At 33.7% G+C, this 18,735-nt stretch overlaps 1 protein-coding gene and 1 long non-coding RNA gene across 2 annotated transcripts; both read left to right on the forward strand.

The window, feature by feature from the left end:
- The first annotated feature begins 2,701 nt into the window (after nt 1-2,701).
- On the forward strand, nt 2,702-13,873 carry LOC130957101 (chlorophyll(ide) b reductase NOL, chloroplastic-like). The gene is made up of 13 exons (XM_057884017.1): nt 2,702-3,027; nt 4,259-4,327; nt 5,460-5,521; nt 5,617-5,703; nt 6,753-6,820; nt 8,501-8,549; nt 8,628-8,713; nt 11,441-11,498; nt 11,901-11,951; nt 12,406-12,456; nt 12,528-12,569; nt 13,090-13,200; nt 13,540-13,873. Exons 1-13 carry the CDS (start codon nt 2,757-2,759, stop codon nt 13,585-13,587), a joined length of 1,053 nt encoding a protein of 350 aa, XP_057740000.1. The 5' UTR covers nt 2,702-2,756; the 3' UTR covers nt 13,588-13,873.
- Nucleotides 13,874-14,339: 466 nt separating this feature from the next.
- LOC130957903 (uncharacterized) lies at nt 14,340-17,103 on the forward strand. Its single transcript, XR_009077303.1, has 3 exons — nt 14,340-14,904; nt 14,983-15,073; nt 16,788-17,103. It is a non-coding gene; the product is annotated as an uncharacterized LOC130957903 (long non-coding RNA).
- Nucleotides 17,104-18,735: the final 1,632 nt, after the last annotated feature.

Consider the following 18,735-nt stretch of genomic DNA (forward strand, 5'->3'; position numbering starts at 1 on the left):
TTTTTTTCTAAAATTTTGTTTTGAAACCCAAACTTTAAACGCACATAACTTTTTTGTTAAAAATAATTTTTCGTCCATTCTTTAAATGTTATATACTTCACGGATTCAATTTTCATTCAAAACAAGTTTCACAAATTTTGGAAGTCTAAAAGCTAAGTTATGACCCGTCAAAATTAGTCAAAAATTCAGTTTTTATCCAAAACACAAAACTTCTAGTTTTGCCAAAGTTTTCAATTCATACTCAATCAAACCACCACAATTTTCAATACCAATGACCTCTAACCACTTTTTCATATCTCTCAATCATCCCATAAAATATCAACATCCAAACCCTTTAATTATTCAACAATTCCATGTATAATTTTTCACCAAACTTAACATATGTCACCATTAATCATTAATCATTAACAATTCACATAATTCAACTTATCCTACGGACAATTAGCCTAAGTTTTCATGCAACATTAAAGATTAACTACAGAAAACCAAAACCATACCTTGGACGATTTCTTGCCAAGCCACAAAACACCGCAAGACCTCGCTTCCACAAGTTTTTAAGTCTCCAAAGTCTACTTGCCAAGCTTCCAACTACCAAAGTTCCAATTTAAACACTCCACTTCACCAATTGACATCAACTTCACATATATTCAACCTAATTTCATTTAATTCATACACATTCACAAATTTCAAAATTCTAATCTCATAATATTGGAAGATTCAAAAGGGGGTAATGGTTTCTTACCTTACCCAATGATGATTGGCGCAAAATCCAATAATAACCCAATATTAGATTGCACCTAAACTGTCAAAATTACCAAAATCACTCAATATTCAAGACAAAAATGTGAATCTAAGTGAGAGGAATAACCGGGCATGAAAATAAAAGTTTCTTACTATTTTGTTCGAATAGAATTGAAGAGCTTAGTGAGATGAACGCATGGCTGCAAACGGTGCAACGATCGGAGCTCCAGATTGAAAGTTATGAGAGATTGAATGTCAAAGTGAATAGTGAGTTAGGTTTGGTTTCTCTTCTCCCCCACTCACCGTGTCCCTCTCTTAGTGCGGTGAGAATGAGGCTGAAAAGCCTCATGTTGAGCTTATATATGTTGGGCCTTGGGTTTAATATGGGTCTAGTCTAACCGATTTAGCCCTTCGGCTTGATTTTGGATTAACATATTTAAAATTAGTGTTTTAATACGTATTCTAAATTATAAAATTTAATTTTCTAATTTATTTGACCCATAATTAATTTATTAGTTAATTATTTATTAATTAACCAGATTTTTACATTCGGCGTTCGATTTCTTGAGATCCGTAACTTTCGTAAAAAAAACTAAACTGATTAAAGTGTTCGTATCTTCTTCCTCTTTACATTGACGCCATTTTTGTTCGGGAGAAGTCGACGGTAGAGCTGCTGTCCCATTCATGTTCGACCAAGTGAGCCCAAAGGTGAAATAGCCGATTTTTGACGTTTTTTTCTCAAATTTTTCGATCAGAAAGTTTTTCCAGTACTTCAATTGTGAAGACAATAAGCTAAAAGTATGGTTTGATAATTTTGTACTGATTAAATGTTAATGTGATAAATGATTGTTAATTTGATTGATTATTGATTGAATTTAATTAGATTTATGTTAAAATTTTGCTGAATTATTATTGTTGCTTGTGATTAGGATTGGGATGGGTTACCAAGTTGTTTTTTTTTTTTTGATAAAAACAAAACTCACACGTTTCTAATAGGATTTGAAGTTAGAGAATTCAAGAACAACAACAATGTTTAGTCATCACTACTCTAGTTATATTATTGAGATTTCTATTTTCCGTTTATAATATTTGAAGTGTTTTATTAGTGAAAATAATTTGGGAAAAAAATATCCTTTAAAATTACAGTGGTTTATCTAAATTAACAATTTGAACAATTGAACTTTTTGTATATGCGAATTTTATAATTTCTGCCAAGTTATTATTTCATTTTTTGGGTGTAGGAATTGTTCTGGTTCGTTGTACAGACTAATGATGTTTGGTAGTTCATGGCTAAAAGCTAAGCATGAAGAGGTTAAAAAATGAGATGGAAAAGATGAAAAAAAAGGAAAGTTGGGAATTTTAAAATAATTTAATAGAGTCAATTTTAAATTTAACAGTTAGATAATATTATGAAAGAAAAATTATCTTTCATAAATATAATATAAGTTTATTTTTTTTGTGATTAATTTTGTCAGTATTCAAATTTTTTGTGGTTAGAAATGGTGATTTGTTTATGATTGTTAGGTTTAATTTGGTAAAATTTTTATTTTTTAAAAATAATTTATAAAAATTAACTTTTAAATGATAATTTTTTAAAAATTATAGTATCTATATTCGTTAAATTAAATTAAAAATGACTTTTAATAAACACAAACAACAAATATATTTGATAAAATAATTTTTAAAATTTAAAAAATTATAATAGAGATTAATATAAAAATTAAATTTAAATATTAATTAATAAATAAAATTATATTAATTTTTTTAATTTTAATAAATATAAATCAACTTTTAAAAATTTACCTTTAAATATTTTTAAAAACACTACTGACTTTAAAAATTACAAATACACATATTAAAATTTTTGGCCTATACGTGATGTGCTTGTACTGTCAAGGTAAGCGCGTGGCGATAACAGGAAAGCTGTGCGAGTCCGACGGGACCTATGTGAAGACTCGAGCAATACAGACAGTACTATCCGTTTTCTTTTCCATTTCCGATTCCCCCCATCCTCAATGGCTTCCACTACCGTTTCCTCATCCTTCAACTTCCCATCTCCAACCCTTTCTTCACATCGCCATAATCACCCACTTCGGTTCTCTCCCTTCTCAGTTAACGGTTTCAGTTACCCAACCGTTGCTTCCCGCCAAAACACCTGCATGTCACGTGGCACCTTCCGCTGCGCTCTCAAAAATCCAACCTCTCGTGCCTTCAGTGCAGCAGCCTCGCTCAATAGAGAACCAATGGTTCCTCCTTACAACGTTTTGATAACTGGCTCAACGAAAGGTCAGTTTTTGCCTCTTTTCTATTACTTTCTGAACCAAACTGACCATTAACCCATTTAAATTGTTGATGACAAAATTAATGGTTTGAGTCCTAGTGAGATATAAACACCTACTTATCTATCGACCAACTTTGAAACGGTTCAAATGTTGCTGTTTACTTGCTTTCTAAAGTGCATGTGTAATTTGATTGCTGATGTTTGAATTTGTGTTTTGATACTTAATTTAGTAAAGGACAATGCTACATGAACAAAATTTATTATTTTTGGCCAACATTTGGCCAATAAAGATTTTTTACCTAGTGTAATTGAATACACATGTATATCAAAACTAAATTCTGAAAATAATGTTGGTCAAAAGGGTGGATTTCTTTCTTTAGTAAAAGAACTCATTCATAATTAGGAGCCTATTTCTCATTTTAAAGTACTAACTGTATGATTCTTGGATAACATAGTAATAGCACTTTACTATCACCTTACCATCTTGCTATTCAGAAATTGGGAGGAGATTTAGCCTTTTGGGTTTCAAGTTGTAGTGTTGGTTCTTAACTTTCGTGTAAGGATAAAGAATTTGGGAAGAATAAACACTGCGAGCTTCTTTAGTATTAGAGTGAGCTATGCTTACTATCAATTTTCTTGCCAAAGGAAGGACAAAACTTTATAGAGGTGAAGGAAGTTATGAAATAGAGTTTAGAATGTACTTCTAAACATGGCTTCGGAGCTTTTAGGTGAGAACCCAACACCTTTTGCTGCTTCTTGTTTGTTGTATTGTTAGTCTGTTTGGTAGAGAGGGAATTTTCAATTTTGTCTCTTTCAAGAAGATCCTTGCAAATCTTGATTATAGCTTGAAGAGAATGAATAACTTCCTTCTTAAATTTCTCACTGAAACATAACTATGTTTTAAACTATTTGAGCTTCAAATCAAGCACCAGTGCTTGAGCTAACAACTCTCAAATGGGTCTACAGAAGCTTTGATTAAGTAGCTTGTGATTCTAAACAAGCAAAAACAAAAACACAGCATAATAAATTTTCTTTGGTTTTTTGCTTTTAAATTTGTATTCTATCTAATGCTTTGAAATTAATAATTTCTTGTTTAAGGGAATCTTTCCTTTCTTGATTCATGTATCAAATGTTTTGAAATCAATAATGTAGGGCATGGGTTAGATCCCCCCTCCCCCCAAAAAAAACACAAAAAAAAAAAAGTTCTAACTGTGTATATATATTCATATGATTCAGGAATAGGGTATGCATTGGCAAAGGAATTTCTTAAAGCTGGAGACAATGTCATAATTTGCTCAAGATCATGTGTGGCGAAACTCTTGGTGTTTTAATATGTATCAACTTTGCAGTTAGCTTATTCCATGATTCAATACTTGACTCAATACCCTTACTACAATACTACTTATGTTAACTTTACATGATTTAATCAGCTACAATCATGTTTTTTTCATTCCTTCATTTTTTTTGTTCATAATTGTGAAAATGTTTGGTCCTGATAGAAATCCAGTAATAACCAATGACTGAAAAGTGATAATTTCCATACAAAAGCATATATATATGAGATTAGCATTCTTTCCTGCCTGACCACTCTCCATGTCCTCTTTTATGTGGTTATATCCTACCTGATTTCTACTATTGCCTTTTCTGTTTCTTCCAGCATTGCACCTTAGTAATCCTTGGTTTCCTAATAGTTTATTTGAACTTTTCTTATCATTGTTTGGTGGATGCAGTAAAAAAAAATATTGAACAACATTTGAATAATTGTTTTATTTTTTTAGAATTATTGGATTTATTTGTCTTTTATTCTTGACTATTCTTTTGAGGAGCTTTAGTCATATGCTGTTTATTAGTTTATGTAGGTCTTGATCCTGTTTTGGTGTTGGAAAATGATTTTATTGTTGATATAAAATCATTCATGTCTTTTACTCAAGACTTAAGCTTTTACCAAAAGAAGACCTTAAGCTTTAAGAGATGGTTCACAACATGACCTGTATCGTGTAGGACTAAGTGACCTAAATTTCAATACTTACTGGCTGCTATTCTTAATAAAATAAGATTACTTTCATGTTTCAGCACAAGCTTGCATGAGGAGGCATGTAAAGATATAATATTATTTTTGTGCCTTTTTCTGATAGCTTAACCTTTTGGGGAAGATGGTGCATGATAATTAGTGTTAAGTTCCACTTAGTTCTTGCCATTAGAGGAGCAGAATAATCCAGTAATTTTATTACATTAATTTTTCATGTTCATTTTCATTCAGATAATGACTTACAGTTATATGTTTCATTTCTTTTATTCTTAGTCCATGCCCTTGGTATTTCTGCTCTGATTTGAGTTTTAGTTTAGCTTACTGCTGATTATCAGCTGTGACTGTAAAATTCTATTTATCTTATTTCTGTGTCTTACCTTCCTTTATTTCTTGGTTTTCATTTAGCAGATGAAAGGGTTGAGACTGCTGTGAAGAGCCTGAAAGTAGAATTTGGGGAACAGCATGTGTGGGTACCTCCTCTTGAACTTCCTTTTTAGTAGTAGAACATCTGTGAAAAATTATAGATGTCTGATTTGTTCTCAGCATCAATTTATGTTTCTTTCAGGGATCTAAATGCGATGTCAGAAATGCAGAAGATGTCAAGAATTTAGTTTCATTTTCTCAAGAAAAGCTGGGATACATTGACATATGGGTATTAATGCCTGATTCTTTTTCATTTTGTAATTGTTTGTTTTGCATATTCAATTAGACAAGTTTTTGGATTTGATTTTATTAGTTCTAGCTGTTAAAAGAACTATCTAAACAAATTAGTAAGCTTCTTATTTTAAACACAATATGGTTTTCAATATTGTTGTAGTGCAATACCGTGTATTTTATTAAAATATGTGCTAAAAGTATTATGAAATGTTCTACTCGGTTATTTTTATGGTAAACTGCCTCTCATTTTCTTTTTTGCACAAGAACAATCATGACTAAGTAAAATTTGGAAATGAAAGATCTACTATGGGCCTGGCTGGTAATATGTTACCATTCTAATCTCAAAATAAAATTTGTACTATACATGCAATCTTTTAACTAAATGTATAGTGAGGCATTCTGAAACTTCGTATATACATTAACTTTTTCATATATTATAAATGTATAATATAATATAATTATTAATCATTAAAAATGAGCTATATGTAAAACAATAATATCAATATTTATATTGAAAATCAAATCAGATTCTACATTTTATATCCATATATTTGTTTATATAAACATAAGCCATACCATTATTTACCAATTACCTCCTTTCAGTGGAACCTGAACCTTGGACCTCTTAGATTTACCACCAGCTACATGGAAACATGTTTAATTCTTTGTTAATTAGTGTGCTCTGTTGTACAACTCTGCCCATATGATGCTTTATTGTAAACTTTTAATATATGCTGCCTTTTCCTAAGCTCTTATGAAAGAGGATGCTATGATAGACACTTGAGGCCTAATCTAAAACAATGTCAAATTTTCATAGAAATGGATAAACTCATTGATCCATCTACGGAAAAGTCTTGATTATATGCATAGCTACTTCTTTAAACCCCTTCCCCCTCCCCTTTCCATTTCCCTTCTCTATCAAATATCCTTCTGCTGATTATAATTTGACGATTACTATTGATACACATTTCCCCCATTTCTGCTGAATGTCAATGTTAATACTAAATTCTAATTCTTTGTGATCCTTTATTGTGAACTGTGCAGATTAATAATTCTGGATCAAATGCATATAGCTATAAGCCGCTTGCTGAGGCCTCAGATGCAGATCTTATGTGAGCTATTTACACAATTACACCTTTAATCCTAGGTGTTCCGTTTTTAAAGCTGTTGTTCTTTTAAATTTGAATAAATTACTGAATTATGTAAAGTTTCTTCTTGTATCAGTTAGGAATTATTAGGTTCTTCTTTAATAGGTATTGTAATGATTAGTTAATGTAATCTATAAGCTGAGGAATTCAGGACCTCAAACTTTCACATTATAATCACTATGTAAACATGATATTTAGAGCATAGGTTCTGTTAAGGTCCCTTTTATGTCCAGCCAACACTATCCGGAGGAGACCCATAAACCGCTGCTCTTTATCTGAGAAAACAAAGTCTATATAGTCCAAGATCAGATCCAGAAGGCTCAGATCAGTTACTTGGCAAAAAACCCACCACCGAAGAGTCCACCACATGTCGTCTTTGCCAGGACAGTCCACCGGCATGTGAAGTCCATGTGCCACCTTCCAGAGCTCTGATTCCGTCTCGAGCAACGTTGTTCAACGTGTTGGCACTTCCTAGTTCTGCGACAACTGGTGAGGGCAACGGAACCCAGAACCCCGACGAGTTGAACGGCTATGGTTTCGTCGGTATCGTTGCTCCAGATGGTGGCGCGTGGACTTAGAGATGGCACGTGGAGAGCTCTCACGGTGGGTTTTTGCCTGGTGACTGACTTGAACCTTCTGAACTTGACTTTATAGACTTCATTTTCCCAGAAAAAGAGCAGTGTGAATGGGTCTTTGCCAGACTGTGGTGGCTGCAAACTAAAATGACCTTGATAGAACCTATGCTCTGATACTCTGTTTAGACAGTGAATATAATGTGAAAGCTTGAGGTCTGAACTCTTCAGCTTGTATATTTATATACATTGACTAATCATTACTCATAATTACAATACCTAATAAAGAAGAACATAATCATTTATAATTGATTCTAATTTATCCTAATTGATACATAAAGAAACTTTACTGAATATAATATCAACAGAAGGCAGCAAGAGTTGGAAAGTGATTAAGCCTGTGGGTATCTGTAGGTCGCTTTATGATGGGTGTTTCAATAATCTTCATCTGAGCTAATACTGTACCTGGGTCATCCTTTTTGTGCTCTAGTGTTGTTCTATATGCTAGATGGTTTAATTTTCTGGAATGGAATTAGTGTTTGTACTTGTGATTTGATTTACATGAGTTCTATATGCCAGATGATTTGCTCAACCTAGAATTTATGTTTGTACTTACGTATGATTGATTACATGAGAATCCTATAAACATGTTCATTGTTTGAAGCTCATTAAAACAGCTAGAATCATGGTAACCTATTCATTTATTAAAAGAAAAACTGAGCCTGTTAATTTGTTAATTAGCGAAAGAAAAAGATAAATTGTTATTGATGTTGATTTCTTTCTTATGTTTTTTTTTTCCCGGGTAATGATAGTGATAATAATGGTGGGGTTAAAGAAGATGAAGAAGAAATATATTGAAGATGATAGAAGGGTAGTTTGGGAATTTAACATATTACAATTAGTTTTTTAATAGAGTCAATGCAAATTAATGAGTATTTTTGTGAAACTGAGCTCATTTTTCATGGGTACAAACTGAGTTTCATTCTTTCATAGGTAGTTTTATCAACATTTTCATCTTTTATTAGGGGACATGATAGTTTATATTATTTAAATTCTTATTTTTTGAATGCAGTGAGGTGGTTACAACAAACACACTCGGTTTGATGATATGTTGCCGAGAGGTAAACTATTTCTCATCTAAGAGGGACTATGAGTTATATTGGTGCATTATTATGCATAGATCTTCAGTTTCTATTTAGGCAATAAAGATGATGGCAAGCCAGCCTCGCGGAGGCCATATTTTCAATATTGATGGTGCAGGCTCAGATGGTAGACCAACTCCAAGGTACCTTTTAACTTTATTGAAGTGTTCCATTTGTGGTTGTCTCCACTTGAGATTATTGGTCCTTATATATGTTAATAGAGAGAAAAGAAAAGTGAAAATGAAACTATATATGCAAAACACAGCATATGTTCCTAGGTGATGGGCCGTGTGGGACACTGTGGCCATTGCGGGATGGGGCGGGGCGGGGCAGGCAGGGGTGGGGGTTATGGCAAACTTAACAATGGAACAATGAAACTCAAGTTGCAAATATATCGCTTTTATGCCATTTTGAGAGATAAAAGAGAAGCCAGAAGTGCACTTGCAACAACTATAAAATACTTGGGTTCTTATGTGCTTAAGCATGGATGCTCTAGTTCACCATAAATGCTCATTAGGAACACACACGTCTTGTTTCCAAGACGTGGTAATTAGTGACTAGAAATGCTCATTATGATTCATTATTTACGTCTATGTCATGAAATCACTTATCCCAAAAGTTCAAGTTGATTGGAGGAGGCACATATATCTATCACACTCTCATGCAAGAGCCTCTTTTTCTTGGGGGTTTGCATTAAATTTTGTATACACCCTTTTTTTTCTTTCTCTTTTTGTTTGTCTTATGCTGATATTTCTTTATCCTTTCTTTTGGTAATAAGAATTGATTCTAGACCTCTTTAATACTATGTCATGAAACAACTTTCAAATGCTTTTGCTGATAGGAAGAATCAGTCTATCATTTTTTTCGATATGTTGATGTTGTTTCTTGGATAAACAAACTTGTGAGGGATGGCTTTCTATGGTTTCTATGAATATGAATGATCGACTTTATATGGTGGTCCTTTTTTCTGAAAGTTTTCGAGTGTACTACTACTATGATGTGATTATTAACAACTCATAAAATAGGTTGCTAAGCTATAAGGCACTCAATATTGGGATTATTAACAACTCAAAATAATTTTCTAAGCTATAAGGCAGTCAGTATTGGGATACTAATTTAGTTCTAAATTGAATATTTAAGGAAAGCAATAAACCATGAGTTATTTCTTCATGATAAACTATCATTTTCTATCCATGAAAAATGAAAATAGTGACAAAGCAACCCATGAAAGAATTAAAGTCACCTAGTAATAGGGGTGGCAATGGGTAGGGTAAGGTAAGGTTGGGTTCGAAACCAACCCTAACCCTACCTGCAGGTTGAGATTTTTATATAAATTCAACCCTAACCATATCCGTTCTTAACCCACGGGTACCCGATTCTACCCACGGGTTATAAAAAAGATGCAATATTATTATATAATTTAATGATAATTTAAAATAGAACTTACTTTTATGTAAAAAAAAAGTATTAAATTATTAATTAATGATCTTTTTTCGGTGGCTAAGGATCTTTTGCATTTAGTGAGAGGTCATTGGTTCAACATCTATTTAAAACATATTTTTATATAAGTATATAACATATACATATATAGGATGTGGGTTGGTCGGGTAGGGTTGAGGTTCAACCTATACTCGACCCGACCCGTACCCTACCCGCTGCAGCAGGTAGGGTGCATGTTGCCACCCCTATGCACCCTACCTAGTATCTAGATTCTAGACAAAAGTATTTAAATGTTAAATTTGTGTTGACTCCGTAAAGAAACTAGCCAGTGTAGTACATTAAATTACCAAACTACCCCTATCATCATCTTCGACCTCTTTCTTCATCTTCTTTTATTGTTGTTGTTTTGTTTTCCAAGAGGGGGATGGAAGAATATGTTGTGGTAAATGAGATTCTTGGGGTTCTTCTCAGCCACAATGTTAAATTGCTAATGATATTCCTCTTCCCTTCCTTGCAATTGTTCTTCCCTTCCCTCTCCATTCCAAAATGTTGAACAATGCTCCCCAAGCAATTGCAACCCAACCACCGTCTGCAACCCTTCCCTTGGCTAGGTCACCCTATCCCTCAACCTTAGTACCTCTCTGGCTCCATTGCGGTCGTCCACTCCATCGCCCTGCAAGATACCCAAGCTCAGGAAGGTTAGTTGATTAGGTAGGGGGGTGGTCATATAGGTCTCATGTGAGTGAATAGAATGAAGATCCATTGTAGTTGTTTATGATTTGTGAGGATGATGGCTGATTTGTGATTTTTGGAGATTTCAAGAGGGCATATGGTAGGTTTAGGGCAGTGATTCTGTGGCGAGTTCCGACTATGAGAAGAGCGACGGCAACAACGACAAAGGGTTGCAGGTGCCGGCGGGGTCTGGTTTGAATTGTAGAAAGGAAAAGAAACAGGGGAAGGGAGGGTGGTAGTGGTGGTTGGGGTCCAAGGGAAATGACAATGTCCATGGAGGTGAGAATTTGGAGAGGTCGAAGACGATGGAAAGAGTAATTTTGGAGTTTAAGTAGTCTCTTAACGGAGTCAACAGAAATTTAACATTTCGGTACTTTTGTCAAATGGACCCCATCTTTTATGGGTATAAAGTTAGCTGATATTTCATGGATAGTTTTGTTGGGATTTTCATCTTTTATGGGTAGTTATGGTGATTTATTCTTTTTTCATTATGTTAATCTTTTAAAATCTATACCACCACTTCCAAAACCAAAGGCTAGCAAATTGTGGGTGGTGTAAATTAAAAGACTTTCTTCTGTGAAATCCAATAATTGCATCCTGAATTCTACTATTGTTGTTGCAGTGAACGTTCTTACAAAGTTACTAGTGCTTTTATGCATGCCATGATGAAAATTCTCAATTTTCTCCTCTTTTCTTAGGTTTGCTGCATATGGAGCAACCAAGAGAAGTGTGGTGCATCTGACAAAATCTTTACAAGTTGAGACTTTCTACATATATTGTCACTTCTTATCCATGCTTGTTCTGGTGATACTTAGGAAGCGTATTATATGCTTAAAAGTTCTTACTATTTATAATTCTTATTCGCAATCATGTCAAGTTGCTAGATCATTTGTTTTTCCTTGTCTTTTTTAATTGCCATAAGTTCTAAAAAATATGAGAAATTATATTACAAATTTTTTGTACTAGTAGAGAAAAGGAGAAATCAGTTTGACAATAATTATAACACAAAAAAGTTAAGAAAATTTTGTTGTAGGTGTAAGTTGCAAAGTTAAAATTCTCCATTATAAAAAGGTTTCTTCATTCGTTGTAGTCTTTTGCTTCTCTCAATATATTTCATAAAATAAGAATTACAGTTGTGGATGTCTTCATGTTTCACAGGCCGAATTGCAGATGCAAGATGTAAAAAATGTAATGGTGCATAACCTTTCCGTAAGTTGTGTTTATAAATCCTTTGTGAGTATGAGTACTTGTATGTTTGAAAGAAAATTTATTTATCTAAATTCTTCCAATTTGGGGTCGTTGTTATTGTTGACCTAATAATCAATTGATGAGAAAAATCAACAAATTCGATGTGTAAGGCTTGTCCTACTAAAAGGGTGTCGGCTATATGCTTCCCTGTTGTGCATGTTTTTGCTAAACTTACATTCCAATATTTTGTCTTACGTATGCACATACAAAAGTCATATCTCCAAAGTCCGTTTTGTTGTGCTAGCTTCTCTATCAGTTTGTCTCTCGATTCATGTAGTAGGACTCTACAAAATTATGCATCATGGCTCCAGTGTTTATGTTACCTCACCAACTCACAATGCTACTACTGCTAAGTATTCCACGTGAACAGTTATGGCTTACTCTTAATTTTGTTTTCCCTTGTTTGGTACTATAGCCAGGAATGGTCACAACGGATCTTCTCATGTCTGGTGCTAATACAAAGCAGGTACATATGAAACTAAGTCATCTATTTTATGTTTTTAGCTCGTTTGACGCACTGACATTTGTTTTTTACAGGCAAAGTTTTTCATCAATGTCTTGGCTGAACCGGCCGAAGTGGTAAGATTTTTATATTTGTGAATAAAAAGAATGATATGGATGTGAAAATATTTTAAATAAACCCCTCATGATTAGGTTCATCACTGGAACACTTATTTAATTATCTATGTAGAAATTCATACACATGAATGAAATAAGTAAAGAGTAATTATTCACCAAGGATACAATTTTGAAACTTAACCTAAAATTCAGAATACTTTTTGTATGAAATATGTTTATTTAACAAAAAAAAAGTTATTGACAGTGTTTGAGGTGTTTCAACATTCTTATCTGGCTTTTTAGTTGAGATAAGGTTGAACATATCACATGTGACGATATTTAGATGTGTCCAAGCATGTTTAGGGAGATTTTTTTAATTTATTTTTTATTTTCCAATATACTTTCTAATATGATGAATATAGATAGATTTGTCATTAATGTGTATGGCTTTTGTATCTCAGTTACATTTTTTGCTTTTCTCTTTTCTCAAATTCATTCACTGTCAATTCTTCATTTTACTTTTTATCAAATGGTTTTGCAGGTTGCTGAATACTTGGTTCCAAACATTAGATATATACCTACCAATGGATCAATGAAGCCAAAATACATCCGGTTCCTCACTGGTTTGAAAGCGTATTCCCAAATATTTTCAGTTAAGAAAGCGATAATGATCACTACTTGCAAGTTGCATGCATTTAATCAAAATTCTCGGTATTCTTATACCATGGTACCCTTGATTTCACAAGAGTATCGGTACCTCATGTTAAGTTTGGAATAAAAATATTAGAAAATTGACTAAAGGGTGTTTAGAATAAATCTGTTTTTTAATCAGATAATTTTTTTATATATATAAAATCAATGCAAACACCTAAAAAAATTTGTGGCCTGGAACTGGAAGTCAATCCAATGCACTCTTAAGGGTAGGATACCTTCAAATTTTACAAGGTACCAGGAACATAACCGAATGCTTCTATTTTGTGTTGCCATACAGAGACTAGCATTTGGGGCAAGAAGGAACAGGTATATTCTTGAAGAATGAACAGAATTAAAAATGGTGCCAGGCAATTTCTAACTGTAGATAATATTCTGGTCGTTTATGATCTTCTGGAATACATCAGTGGGTGTTTAGTATTTACTGGACCTATAATCCTCGGGCAACAGTGCAAGAATTGTTTTTTTTTTTATAACCCGAGATTTCTAGACGGGGAGAGGGGACTTATGCCATTTATTTATTTTTTTTTTCTGTTATTTATTTTTTGCCACTATTCCCCTTTCTGTTCGGCCTTTTCCCTGGTAACCTTTTAAGAGCTTGTTTCATTTATTTATTTTTTGCCACTGCAAAAGTAAACAATCTACTTCCTCACGCTCTATTTTGGCAAGGGATACAATGCTCCGTATACGTTTGGACTTTGGAGCATTAAAACTCCATTGAGAAAGTTAGAAAAAAAGTTTATATTTATTTTATGACTTTTCTTTAAGGTAAACAATTAAATTGACACTCCAAAGATTGACGCTAATAAAGATAACCTTGAGAGATGCAAAAGACCGTTTTCTAAAAAAATAGAAAAAGTATAGGTAGATAATATTGCTGAACAATGTGAATTGTTATACTGTAATAATAGGAATAACTGTTTTAATAAAATAATAATTTTATACTGTCTAGAATAGGTTCGAAAATATAGAAATGATATTTTGAAATAAAAAAGGTGAAATTTGAATTTAATGAATTTTTTTGAGTGGGAAAATTATCTTTTATGAAATTTTTTTGTAAAAATGCGTATTAGTGTTTAAGCTGGCAGTATCGGTCTAGTCTGATTGTAATCACATTGAAAAAAATAAAATTTTAAAAATTGAATTTATTGTTTTAAAAGGGCAAAAATAATTTAGAATTAAAACTGGATACTAATCTTAAAGATTTTGGTCTAAAGTGGGCCAAACGAACCAATAACACTTAGCGGGTTGGACTGAGATCAAGTTGGGCATAAGTCCAACATATAAATACCCTAACTAGCGAGCATTCAGCTCATTTTCACCAAGAAACAAAGAAAGGGGCGCTGAACTTGTGAAGAGAAGAAGAAAATCATTTTTACTATTTATCTCCTCCTTCTTTTGGCCATAACTTGAGTTACAGAGCTCTGATTGACGAGCCGTTTACAGCCACGTAAAGCTCTCATCGAACTCTTCGTTTTTATCTAAGAAAATCTGGTAAGAATTCAAAACTCACGCTCCAATTTCTGTCCTAATGAAATCTACGATTTTACATTTGGTTTTTGAGTAGATTTTGTGATTTTGTTTGTTTAGGGGTGATCTAGCATTGAAATATTGTTGGGTTTCGCCCCTAATCTCGTTGGGTAAGGTAAAGTCTCACTAAACCCTTGTGTTTAGTTGTTTTTCTGAACTCTAAGTTTGCTGTTGGTATGTTATATGATGCTAGATTGAGGTTTGATGTTTATTGGAGTGAGCTTGATGGTTTTGGAGCTTTAAGCTTGAGCTTGGTGTTTTGAGTTGCGTGGGAATTGGGCAAGGTATGGTTTCGATTTTCTTTTTATAATATGTAATATTTCTGGACACTTAGACTAGTTGACCTTAAGATAGGATTGAATGATGTTGGTGTATGATTAATTATATGTGAATTTATGTTTGATGATGAAGAGGATGATATGGAGTGTTGGAATGTGTGATATATGAATTATGATGATAATATGATGAGTATTGTTGTTGTTTGTGATTATGATGATTGGTGAAGGATATTGATGAATTATGATGTTGTTATTGGTGAATGGTATTAATTATTGAGATTGAGATTGAATAATGATAATTATAAGAATTTATGGTAGAAAAGATTGAGTGAAATGCGTATTGAGTTGTTTGAAGAGCTATGAAATGGTAAAGTGTAGTATGTGGTAGTGCTTTATGATGAATTGGGTATACCTTGGTTTGGTTTGGTTGTGAATTTTAGAAGTTTGAGAACCTAGTTAATTTTGGTAAAAATTAGTTTTTGGAAAACTTTGACGGATCATAACTTGAGCCTCAGTTTTTGAAATTGGTTGAAATTTGTCTTAAATTAAAGTTCAATTAAAGATATTTAAATTGATATAAAGTTTGATGAAAATGATTTTTTGCAGAAGAAGTTATGAACGTTTAAAGTTTGGTGTTTAAAACTGAAAATTCTGCAACTTGACATTTTTCTGAAAATTGAGGTGTGTATGCGTACGCGGGCACCCCATACGCGGATGGTGGCCTCTGTCCAGTACTCCTGCGTATGCGGCCCAGGTATGCGTACGCGAAATGGTCCAATATTCTTGTGTGCGTACGCGGACGTACTTTTTTAACCTTATGCGTACACATGGCAGGGGTGTGCGTATGCATAGCTCCTGTTTTGTTGAAAAATGATTTTTCTTTGTTTTTCAAGGGTTCTCTAACTTTTCAAACTTCTTTATCTACTATTTTAAGATTGATAACTAGTAATTATACCTTAAGAATAATAGAGATGGGTTAGTGGGCTAAATTGGTAATTTTCTGTATGAGTTTAGAAGACGAAGACTTAGCTTTCTGAAGTTGTGGGTGAACTAGCGAAGTGTTGTATTGGCAATGGCTTGAGAACTTGTGAGTGGATGGTAACTTGTGGAATTAAGAACTGATGAAGGTTATGATGTGCTTGATGGATATTGAAGGAGAGTGTGCCAAACACTATATTCTTGGAATGTGAGACTTGAGAATTGAAAGTGGATTGAGATGAGAAATGGTGATGACTGATGATGATTTGAGGTTGATAGACTTGTTGGATGTGGACAGTGTGTCAGACACTATATCCTTGGAATGATAGTGTACCGGGCACTATATCCCTGGAACGATTTATGATAAAAATATATGTTGTTGTTTTCCTTCTCTGCCGCAAGAGTGTGCTAGACACTATATCCTTAGAGCATGCAACTGTGCCAGACATAATATCCTCGGAACGATACAAAAGCGTGTCAGGCGCTATATCCTGGGACGTGGCAGAAAGGCAACATCCGAAAGGATGTGTCGGGTTGGCATTCATGGATCGACAAGTGATATAACGAGCCAATAAGACAGTCATTCATCATGTGCATCACTTATGTACTTGTTTGCTTTGATTACTTGCAGTTTGCCTAAATGTATAATATGTCTACTTGCTTCTTGAATTACTTGCTATACATGAATATTACCTGTATATTACTTGTTTGCATATATATGTGATTGTTTGGTGCTGAGCAGGTCAGGTAGGCGGCGACGATGGGATTGCAAGGAGGTTAGGTTGGTGGAGGCTGTGGGATACAACAGTGTGACTAGTTTTAGTTAGAAATCTCCTAAGATTAGATAACCCTATTTATGGTTTATGGTTTAAATTATTTATTTTCATTAAGCTTGAATATCTGTTTTTGATGTGAAGTTCTAGGATTGCCTCTGGCATCTCAGAACCTTATATCTTACATATTAGGCACTGTTACCATACTGAGAACCTCCGGTTCTCATACCATATGTTGTTGTTTTTCAGATGTAGGTCGCAACCCACCTCGGTGAGTTTGCGAGTGGTGACAGAGCGGATGATCTTTTGTTATCTTGTATTTTGGTTATGATGATGTAGCTCTCTCACTTTTGTTATTATACTCTCTTGTCCTAGAGGCTTACTTTAAGAGATAAGTTGTATAAGCTATTTCAACTTCAAAACTCTATTTTGTATGTATTATGACTAGTCGGCCTAAACTCTGCAAGCTGTGACTAGTACTCTATGGTTATCATACTTGTATATATATCTATCTTGACTATTATTATTAAGTTTCATGTTGTATCTTATGTCTTACGCTCTTAATTATCATGTGTGTACGCTTCGCATTTTGTAAATCCGCTTTATGCGATTTTAAACTTTATTCCTTCATCGGGCTCTTAGTATTATTACTTCTTCCTATATTTAGTAATGTATGAACTTTAGAACTATCGTGACACTTTGTTATCATTTACTTTACGACTAGAGATAAGGCTTAGGGTAACGGAGTGTTACATGAATAATGGAGTTAAAAAAGAAAATTAATCCTAAATTTAATTAGTGGCATGAGTAATTAATATCTAATAATAACTAAATTTCAAATTTAAAAAAATCAGGATTTTCACATTGTGCAGTTACACGTTTTATCACCTCTAATGACGCGTGCTTCATTGGTGAATTAAGGCTCTGCAACTAGCCTCTGATCTTCTCTTCCTCTCGCTGGACCCTCTCCCTCGGGCTGGACGTCAGCCATCGTAGCACATCCACAGCCGACCTCACCTCCCTCGACGCCAACCTCTGAGCAGCCCGCCGTCCCCTGAATTTTTTCCCCTAGTCCACAAACCCGCGCACCATGCAGCCCACCGCGTCCACCATCACCGCCTCTTCGTCTCCGACTGATCTGCCCAAATACAGGGGAGAGTTGCAGCTGCCGTTTCATACGTACGTGACCTCTCACAGCCACTTCAATGGAGTCCAATTTTGTTGACAGTACCACGCATTCAAGTGACAATCTTCTCAATTCTTGCGACGTGGAAAGTGAAAAGTCTAACAAGGTAAGCAATGTATGTTGGTGCATTGGGACGTATATTTATTTTCATATGAATGAGATGGTTGTTCTAATCCTAACATTATTAAACTTTGATGATATTCATTCAAAAACTTTTTTTATGGTGTTCTTGTCCATCAATATAGTAATTAGTTAAAGGGTAATAAATCATAGATCAAGTTCTAAAGAAGATGATGATGAACATTTATTTACTTGATCCGATAAACTATTATGTTACCTTTCTAATATGTTATACTGAATTTGGTTCAGTATATGTTTAGTGTTAACTGAGAAAATATTGCACATGGTTGCCATTAGATTGTTTAGAATCTCCATCCCTATGCTCCCATTGCCATGCATGCACAAACAAATATGGCTGCATATGTAAAGAAAATACAGTAGCTAATAATGAGCTTTTTGACTTTTCAAAGCATAGAAGAGGACTTGGTTTTAGGTTGTGTATGTATGCTTCAGATGTGGTGGACCTATGCAGCTCTATATAAATAATTAATATAAGCCTAACTAGTTAGGTGGGACTTTTTATGAGCATACGTCTCATTGTTATGATTTCTTTTAATTCATGTATAATAATAAATTTTTAATGATATTCTTAGAAAAAGTATTAATAAAAT

This window comes from Arachis stenosperma, chromosome 1 (genome assembly GCF_014773155.1).
Source record: "Arachis stenosperma cultivar V10309 chromosome 1, arast.V10309.gnm1.PFL2, whole genome shotgun sequence".
NCBI lineage: Eukaryota > Viridiplantae > Streptophyta > Magnoliopsida > Fabales > Fabaceae > Arachis > Arachis stenosperma.

What these genes read in the sequence shown, in the direction of transcription:
- LOC130957101 (XM_057884017.1), top strand. Translation starts at nt 2,757, where the DNA reads ATGGCTTCCACTACCGTTTCCTCATCCTTCAACTTCCCATCTCCAACC. An exon ending in CATAATTTGCTCAAGATCAT is followed by an intron (nt 4,328 to 5,459) that starts GTGTGGCGAAAC and finishes TTCATTTAGCAG; the next exon opens with ATGAAAGGGTTGAGACTGCT. An exon ending in TGATGATATGTTGCCGAGAG is followed by an intron (nt 8,550 to 8,627) that starts GTAAACTATTTC and finishes GTTTCTATTTAG; the next exon opens with GCAATAAAGATGATGGCAAG.